This window comes from Anguilla rostrata, chromosome 9, assembly GCF_018555375.3.
Source record: "Anguilla rostrata isolate EN2019 chromosome 9, ASM1855537v3, whole genome shotgun sequence".
Classification (NCBI taxonomy): Eukaryota; Metazoa; Chordata; class Actinopteri; order Anguilliformes; family Anguillidae; genus Anguilla; species Anguilla rostrata.
The window spans coordinates 4,552,446-4,562,213 of NC_057941.1; the positions used below are offsets into that span (position 1 = coordinate 4,552,446).

Below are 9,768 nucleotides of genomic sequence, written 5' to 3' on the forward strand. Positions count from 1 at the left end.
AGAGACTAATTTAGTTCCTGCTGATAACATTGTTTACAATGCGCTTGAGGTATTTTGAAATGTCTGAACCAAGGTTTCAGAGTATCATGGACAGAACAGAATCGCGATATTCTGCAGTCAGACCTTTGTGTGTTTTTGTAATTTGACTTTGATATTCTTGGCACTGAATGAAATGGTGTGCTCTCGCTCCAGCTGTTTAAAATGGTGGAAGGGTGCATTTTTCTTTTTTTCTTTTCTTTTCTTTTTTTTTTTGGAGCAGAAGGCACTTCGTGCAGCACATTTGTCTGGGTTCTAAATCAACCAAAGGAGAAAAGAAGACACCACACAACATTATCATATTTAACAATATATATTTCTAATTTCAATGTACATTCCGTTTTTGACATAAGCTTTTTTAAATTTTTCTTCACAAACAACAAAAGGCATCTAAAATAAATACTATATAAAATAGAACTTCAAAATAAATATATCTCTAAAGGGAAACATACTGTATGTGAGATTTTTTTCCTTTTTTTTCCTAGAACAAGACAAAGGCATATAGCTTCTTTTCTGAACATTGAAATTGTAAAGGCAAGAAATAGAATAGCATGAACCAGCTATCTGGAAGGGTTAACTAGGACAAGTTAACTGTCCTGCCAATGGAATTCTGGTGACCTCCACAGGTGCTACAAAGGATGTCTAGTCACACCTTTTTTTTTCGGAACAAAATGTTGATCTTTGAGTTTGCTTTTAAAAAGAGATTAATCGTGTCGTTTACAGGCAAATGGGTGACAAACAACAACAACAACAAAAAAAAACAACATAAAAAATTACGGAGTCTGCAGTTGTGGGAAGTTTAATCTATCCTGGTGTTGGCAAAGCAAAAGTGTGTGAAACTTAAAAATAATAATAATTTTTAAAAAAACCAAGAACCATCTTTTATCTGACTTGGGATGTTCCAGTTTTAACAAACCCAATGCCGATGCAGCTGTATTTTGTCAATCAAGTTTGGATATCTGGTAAAGAAAAGAAAAAATGTGCCTGTGAACACATTGGTGTAAAAAATGTTGGTGAAGGTTGGCTGGGTCTGGCTGAACTGCAGCAGTATTTGTTGAACAGTTTCTGGGAATCTGTGGTTTCAGAGGTACTGAGGACCTGGGGAATTAGCCTTGCCCCTCTCTCGAGGTAATGAAGCGTGAATAAAATAAACAAAGAGGTATTTTTTTATTACCCAGTACACTCCTCTAAAGCAAGTGCTGTTTGTGATAGAAAGACCTGTCGTCGCCCCCCCCTCCCCCCCCCTCCTTTAAGCCCACGGCCTTGCCCCCAAAAATATATATATTTTTTGTACTGCACTGAAATTATACTGTACCATGCGATTTTACAACTACACTATCAGGCTTGGATTACTAGGTCCTTAAGACTATATACAATAAAAAAGCTTGCCTGCAGTGATTCGTGTTTTTAACGTGATGGCAACAAGTTGTAATTCTACATTAGTTGTTTCGACCTCTTTCTCCTTCTCCTTTGTGTGTTCATTTTGGCATCTGCCCTCAAGCAGCTCCACAAAGAGCCACGTGAAAATAACATGGCCTCGTACATTCATGACAGAACAGTGTTTTTTTTCCTCTTTTTTTTTTTGTTTGTTTCTCCGCACTTGCATTTTTTTGCTTTGTGTAACATCACAAGTACAAACATTACCATATCTGTGGGGGCGGTGGTAAGATGTAAGAACAGGGGGGTGGCACATGGAAGGGTTTTTTTTTTTTGGGGGGGGGGGGGGGGGGCGGAGGGCGGGAGAGATGGGGGATAGAGAAAGTATCCCTTTAATTCAAAAATGTATCACCCTGCTAAAAAAATAAAATAAAAAGGACACCGTACCTTTAAGAGCTTTTACCATCTGACCGGTTGTCAAGTGCACGACCGAAACGATCCCTCTGGAGTAAGACGACGACGACGATGACAAAAATAGAAGGAGCGGCATACTACTCTCCTATTGGCTAAAGTCCTGGCATACCATACAAATCGCTAAAATAGAACTTCTGATATTCCGAAAATAACGGTTATTTACAATAAAAAGGCCGAGCTCAGCAGCAGTGGAGAGGGACTGTGCGCGGCAGGTGAGAAGGCACCTTCGTCCCTAAACACGAAAACGCCCATTTCATCCCCCCCCCCCTCCCCTTCTTCCTGCGTCAAACTGTGCTTTTGTTTCATCTTTTGGGGTTCGCTTGATCGATAGAAGGATGTGCAAGTGGTTGATTGGTATAAGTAAGGTGGTCCCGATAAACCACAGTTTATTGCAATTTTTTCCCTCCCTCCCCCCCTACCCCCCCCCTTACTCAAAAGGGTCTTTCTTTACAACAGGCCGCTTGGAAGCATGGAATACTGGCCGATTACTTTTGTTTTTTCCTCTTTTAAAACATAAAAATAAAATAAAAATTCCCAAATAGTCAATAATTTACCCAACTTGGAGCCATTTTTGCTTCTTGGCGCAAAGTGTGGCCTCCTCTCGATTCTCTAGAGCAACACAAAACGGAAATGAAAGGAATTTATCCCTGAGTTGTGTCTTTTTTTCTCTCTCTTTTTTTTTTTTTTAAAACAGCAAAACTGCCCCCCCCCCCCCCCACCATCTCATCCACGATTTCATGCAGGGCATTTCTGACGCATGCATTTCACAGATAGCCATTTAACACCAGCTGGATGTGTTCAGTCCAGAATAACTGAAGGCAAGCCCCTCTTCAAGGTGTCCCTTGGACATCTGGCTGACGTGGTATGGAACAAAAACCTAACGGTCACCTTACACCACCGCGCAAAAAAAAAAAAACCACGCCTTCCCTGTCTCGCGTTGACTGAAACGCTCTCCGACAAGCTCGTAGGTGGAAGCCTTACATGGTTTGCAGCTTTTTTCTTTCCCCTACTGTACGTATAAAAAAAAGTTCAGACGCGAACGCTTTTTGGTGAAGAGAAAACAGGAAGTGGTTGGGTAGTGGCTCGTAGCGGAGAGTGTGTTGGCGTCGAGGGTAAAAGGGGTGACATGCACCATTTCTTTAGTCATTTAGGCGATTCAACTCTACAAAAGCAGCACATATTGTCCTTTCCACTTTCTGGAAAAGTTGACTCTGATTATTATCTATTAATAGCTACCCGAAGGGAGAACAAAAAAAACAAAACAAACCAAAAAAAAACAAGAACAACAGTTAGCAAAACATTAATTAGGATTCTTTTTTTAAAACTTTTTTTCTTTAAAAAACCAAAACATTCTGTATAAATTAAAAACACGGGGAGAGATAGGAATCATGATGCTGTGTAATAAATAGCTGAAAATGGCCAAGGAGACATGAAAGATGACTTGTGCATTTAGCCATACATTTCTCTCTCTTTTCTTTTCTTTTCTTTTCTTTTTTTTTTAGCTTTCCTTATTCCGTTCCAGTCTCTTCACAGTTTAAAGACTGGCACCCGAAACCGACCGAGCCGCCGCGCCCACCGTTTTTTCCGGATCGTTCTCTGTTGGGCGGTGTTGATGCGACATCGCCGAAGTGGCGACAATCTGTTTTAATCCTCTGCAAGTACCATGGTTTCCTGTGTCTTCCAGAACAGGGGGGGAGGGGGCGGGGGTCGAGGATGGGGGGGCGAGGGGGGTCCAAAATCCTCTCTTTTTTTTTGTCGGGGTGGTGGGACGATCCTGCCCCCCCCCCCCTCCAGAGAGCCAATAAAGCGAAAGAGCTAAACCAGGCGGTACGGCCGTGGGTGGAGGGGCGGGCTAGGTTTGGGTTTGGGTTTGTGGGGGCGAGGAGGGCATCAGGACGGCTGCTTCCCCGGCACCGCCCCCCCACCGGCCTTGCCCTCGGCGCCCCCGCCCCCCCCACCGCCGGCGCTGCCGCCCTTGCAGGGGGGCGAGTTCCTGCAGCGGCAGCCGGGCCGGCTGGCGCAGTCGTAGCAGCGCTGCGAGAGCTTGGCGCAGCCCGTGGCGGGCAGGTAGCACACCAGGCAGGGCAGCACCAGCGCCAGCGCCGCCATGAAGGACCAGCGGGCGCAGCAGTTGGCCTGCGAGCAGGAGCAGGGCCGGTCGGCGCACGAGCCCTCCTCGTCCTCCTCGTTGGTGCAGTGGTAGAACACGCCCTTCACCAGGCACATGCAGGTGGCCGAGTCCACCAGGCTCTGGGCCGAGCACAGGCACTCCTGGTTGCACACCCAGCAGGAGGGCAGCGTCCGGGGCAGGGTGCACTCCGTGCACTTGCACTTCCCGCAGTCCTCGCACAGCAGCGCGTGCTTCTTCCCCCCCGCCGCCGCCGCCGCCCCCATCGCCGCCGACGCTGCCGCCGCCGCCGGGGGGTCGGCCGACGCCTTCAGGAGGGTGGGCGGGGGCTTGGAGCCCAGGAGCTCGGCCGCCGCCGGGGGGGTCCTGGCCAGGCCGGGGTCCACCACGGGGGTGGGGGCGGCGTGGTCCAGCAGCCGCTGGTCGGAGGAGGTGCTGCTGCTGCTGCTGACGGAGCTGGGCCTGCCGCTGAAGGAGATCCAGGGGTGCGTGGTGACGTCGTGCGGGTCGCAGCGCATCGGGTGGGGGTGCGGGTGCGGGTTCGGGTGCGGGGACCCCCCCAGCAGGGCCTCGTGGGGACCCCCCCGGGCTGCCTTCTGGCTGTGGGGCTGCTGGGACACCACGGCGGGGCTGTCGATGTAGTCGTTCTCCGCGTGGGACGACCTCATCTGGTCGATGGGGAAGATGGCGAGCGGGTGCTGCAGCCGCCCGTACGGGACCCGGCTGTCCAGCAGGGGCTGCCCCAGGACGGCCGAGGGGACGCCGGGGATGTGGTGGGGGACCCTGGACTCCATTTTCGGGTCCGCCGCGTCCTCCTTCATAAATCACTCTGAGAGAGAGAGGAGCCCGGAGTCTAGCAGCCCTGTGGGAAACACCGCGACCAGCTGTGAGCTCAGGCACCAGGGAGACCCATACGCACCCCGCCACACTGCCGTAAACCGGATGAGCCGGGGCGGGGGGGGTCGATGAATTTTCTATAAATTATTTGCAGTTCCCACCCCCCATTGCCCATAAAAGGTCACGATTGCAGATGAGCTGATCGGGTGGTAGGTTTCTGAATGTACGTATAGATTCCAAAGGGCAGCTGAACAACTTTGTTTGTGCCGTTTTCAGACTGAAGTGCTGTGCCAGCACTGTGCCAGGATGAAATGATTTATTTATTCTTTTTTTTTTTTTTTTTTTGGTTTTACATATTTATATTACATTTACAAATGTACCCATTAAAATGTTACATAAGACGTTATGCATAAATCATTACTTGCCAATAACTCAGACAAAGGTTTTCTACTTTTCAAAAGCATAATTTCATTTAAAATGTATATTCTTTTGAATTCACGAAAATTTTCACGTGAATTTCGTTTTTGGAACAAACTGGATGAGTGTGAACAGTTACATGCAAGAATACATGCTAATGTGTAACATGCCCGCGAGAGATTACGGTGCAAAATCAGCGTTATCCTATTCACTCTGAATTTTGTAGTTTATGAGGTATTTTAGGAACGGATTCCATGTCGCGACATGCGGTGTTGCGCATCAAAATAGTTTTACTTTTGATATCGTGATATAAACGTTTGTTTATCCCTATGTCAAAGCTTTCGACAGTAATATATTTGAGTTCAACCGGTGACGTTGAGGTGTTGCACATCAAAATAGTTTTACTTTTGATATCGTGATGTAAGCGTTTGTTTTTCCCGTCTGCGAATGAGCTTTCGACTGTCCTGTATTTCAGTTCAACCGGTAGCGTTCGGAAATTCGTATTAAGTAGAAAAATTAGACGGGTACAAAATCGTGTGTTGCAGGATATTATTTCAAATATTACACATTGTATTGTTCTCCTCTGTAGCATTAAGATTAGCATTTTAAACAACGTTTGGATACAGGGGCATCTCAGATAATTGTATTATTATTATTATTATTATTATTATTATTATTATTATTAGCAGAAAAGGCCATCCACGAATCAACAAACATGCAGGAAATGAAGAAAAAGCATTTTATTCTGTTAAAAAAAAACCTGTTGCGACTTCGGCTGTGCTGTTGAGACAAATGCATATGCGCTTAAACTGCAGATGACACAGGGCTGATTATTTTCACAGCCAATAATACAGAGAGTATCTGTGCGTTTCTTTCTGTTTCTATTTATCGTTAACTGTATGAATTTACAGTATGAGTGTCATTTAAACTGACTACTTGACGGAATCTTCGATCTGCGCTATATTGGCTGGTGGATTCTCAACCGAGGCTGCAGTCTTGCATTATGTTCAACCGTAACATTCTCACCTGACACACATATTACTTAATCGTATTCCGTATGTTGTCATGTTAATTTAGGCTGTGTTCAGAAGGAAAAGGTTGCGGTAATACGATTTGCGAATCAATCCATATCTACTGGATTTGCGAACCAAATATTGGCCGAGGTTCTCGGAAATTATAGGCTACGACTGGCTAAATTTTCTTTCCGTTCACCGATAGATTTGCTCTTTATCGTCGAGAGTTCGTATAGCTGAAATGACAATGCCACCTGACTTGTACAGACCATCAACGAATAAAGAGACGCCGCGCCGCGCCGTCAAAGCAATGATCCTCAGTGAAATGTGAATGGTGGGCAAAAACCGCGTTATGAGACCAACCAGTTCCTAATAGGCTGCTCGGTTTGCACGAGACGTTCAATACAGACAGGCTGAAGACAACCTTCTTAAAGAACGAACAGTGTAAATATAATCTCATGCATCCCTGCTTTTCTCCCGTTCTTTAATCTGTCCCGTTCCTCTCACACAACCTTGTTACGATAGAACCCATGGTTAAATATTGACACACACACTCTGCATATACAGGAACAGCTTGTTGCAAAACCTGGACGGTGGACGTTCTATAAGGCTAACCACAAAACCAGAAATAAACCTTAAGCATAACCATTTCGAAATGAACATTATCGTCAGTATATAACACTCAAAAGCTGTATTGCTGAATATAATTCTCAAGATATTTCATTAGATAAAATTACTTACTTGTTCTGAAAAACAACGCATTTCCTTATTTTTTGTGATTGGTATCATGTATATTCCAAAATAGACGTTCCAGATAAAAAACCACCCAGAAGAAAAATCCTTTATCACAATCGACACGAACAGCACTGCAGTAGGGACACGGGCTTTTTGGTACGATGTTGCAACTACTTGGGAAAATGGCTTTTTTATGAATGGGAGGGTGAAGGACGTACTGCGCAGATGCCCTGACAGATTTTTTTGTGAATGGGAGGGCATAATGTTTCAGCGCGCAAGTGCGGGGGCTACATTTTTATGAATGGGAGGACTCCGAATTTCATTGCGCAAGCGCGTTGCCCGGATTTCATGAATGGAAGAATTTGGAGCTTTCCGTCACAAGGGCAATGTCAGAGCGTTACATGAATGGGGTGGCTATGTGCCTCGCGCCACGCTTCGTATTTATTTATGTATTCGCCCATTCATTATCCCACGAGGAGCCTTTGACCTGAAATCGTATGCTAATTTCCGGACATTTAACCTCCACGGCAGCGAATTCATAAATATTTGAAGACATTGAGTACGAATTCAGTCGCTTTCGTAAATAAAACGTTCATTCTGTTGCGTAGCAGGAATTCGCTCGACCCTAAAACATTATTAACGATTGTGAAGAGCACATCTTTCCCCCCTCTCTGACGAGAGAACCCTGCGCCCGTGCCATTTATCTGCGTCAGACGTCAATAAAGCAGCAAACGGGGACCGAGTGTTCTCGTCCATTTCTGTCGGGCGACGAGGATTCTGTTCAAGAGACGTCCATTGTTGCGTTTCCCAAAGCGGCTGTACGGACGGCCATACCTGTGAGAAAAAACGCAATGCAGGACAGCTGAGAATATTATATAACGCAGCTCCGCTTGAGACTCCGAAGAAAAAGCAGTAGGTAACGACGAGTTCGAGCGTAATTCGTCGCCCAGCGGATTAGTTCAGTCTTGGATTATTTATTATTACTTTTTTTTTAGCTCATGTGCTATGTGCACTTTATTCGTTTTGGGACACGCGACACATATAGCCACGCCAAACCCAGCCAACATACCCTGTGTGCATGACGAATATAGCCTACTGCGGGCTCTCAGGCACAGGCGTGGTAAAATATGAGCCATGTTTCTGCTATTGGAAATGCGTGTTCAAGAACCTACACGAATAACGCTCCACGCTATATGCGACCGCATTTCAACATGGTTCCTGTACATTTAGTATGGCAATCTGGCGGAACGTCTGAACGCTTATTTCGTACGTTGGGGCACGTTAGGCTAATGTAGACTACAACTGGCAAATATTTCAAATTCAAACCTTTATTTCTAGATAGGCTATCTGAAACGCATACTCAAAAGAGCTTAGTTTATAGTAACGCGCAATTGTGTGCGGTTATTTGGACACTTAAAGTTCGGGAATCTCAACCGGATTTACTTGGCAGTCACGCGCCTGTTTATTGCACCGAGCAGAGGAGGAGCACGCAGCGCGCGCACGGGCATGGCACCCAGGGCCTCGCAAAAGAACAGGATGTTGTTGTATTTGTAACGAAACCGCACGGAGGAAATGACTGTAAATTTCCTTTTTAACATCCTACTGTCTACCCTACCCTACCCACCCCTCCCCCCACCGGACTCGCGGTTGCTCACTGCTGGACGATCGCAGTCAAAGGTTAACTGTCAGTCACTATGCCAGCGCACATTTCCATGACAACATTGCTATAATTATTCTGTTACCCGACAGTTACTCTCAACGATTAGTTGATGGCACAAAAAAGTAATCTTTTATTTGTGTATTGACCTCACCTTACATTTTACTTGACAATTAATTTACTGAATTGTTAGAGCAAGCCTAATTAAAACAAGGTTTTGTTCTTTACAGTTCAAAGTGCCCAGGTCAGAATCATAAGTTAGATTGATAATATTATTAAAACGTTATAAGACATCTTATCAATAAATTTCCCAAATACATAAACTGCATAGATCTTAGATCCGTGCTTATCATTGGCTGTTTTTCCATTATATATATATATTATTTTTTTTCGGAAGCGAATAAACGTGTGTACAAAGTCCTTCCGGAGGCTTGCTCTTTTGTGGGCCATTAGCTTTTAGTCTTAAATATTTGTCATTAGGCACCGCCCCCTCCTTTCTTTCACCTCATTAATTTCAATGAGTCATGATTTATTTAGGGACAATCGTTCGGTTCAGTGTGCCTGGCCGCGGAGCTGTCTCTGCGGCAGACGGCCTGATTGCTGGATTCAGAGCGTCGCGGAGGCTCCCACCAGTCCAAGCGGATTTAACCCGCGGCATCAAATAATGTAAATGCGACGGGAACGAGAATAAGTTAATTGGATAAGAGCACGGCCTTTCAGCGAATGTGAAAAAGAGTGTAAAACCGCCCCCATCGCCCCCCCCCCCTCCCACACACCCCTTCCCATATTTTCCCCTTATGTAACGATTTCTATTCAGGGTTAATGGCCGCCAATTGGAAATGGGATTAGCACTTGGGAAAACAGGCCCTTGTGCGGCAGGAACCGTCATCAAAGACGAGGGATCCGAACCTCGGCCGCGTGTTTGCTTTTCAGTCTGAGCGGTTCCCTTTGTAGACGGCCCGGGTGTGTGTGTGTGTGTGTGTGTGTGTGTGTGTTTTTTTTCCCCCGGTCCCACAATGCACGGCGCTAATTCGCGGCGTGCCCAGTCGCAGACGGGGCATCACAATGGAGCTCCAGCCCTTTCATGTCCCGCC

General features: G+C 45.8%; 1 protein-coding gene across 1 annotated transcript; it reads right to left on the reverse strand.

Moving 5' to 3' along the window:
- Positions 1 to 219: 219 nt before the first annotated feature.
- On the reverse strand, positions 220 to 7,410 carry spry4 (sprouty homolog 4 (Drosophila)). Its single transcript, XM_064349896.1, has 2 exons — positions 7,024 to 7,410; positions 220 to 4,877 (listed from the first exon to the last, which is right to left on the reverse strand). The coding sequence occupies exon 2, from the start codon at positions 4,834 to 4,836 to the stop codon at positions 3,778 to 3,780; it is 1,059 nt and encodes a 352-aa protein (XP_064205966.1). The 5' UTR covers positions 4,837 to 4,877; positions 7,024 to 7,410; the 3' UTR covers positions 220 to 3,777.
- Between the last annotated feature and the right edge of the window lie 2,358 nt (positions 7,411 to 9,768).

Coding starts and splice junctions, on each gene's coding strand:
- spry4 (XM_064349896.1), bottom strand. CDS start 4,836: ATGAAGGAGGACGCGGCGGACCCGAAAATGGAGTCCAGGGTCCCCCAC.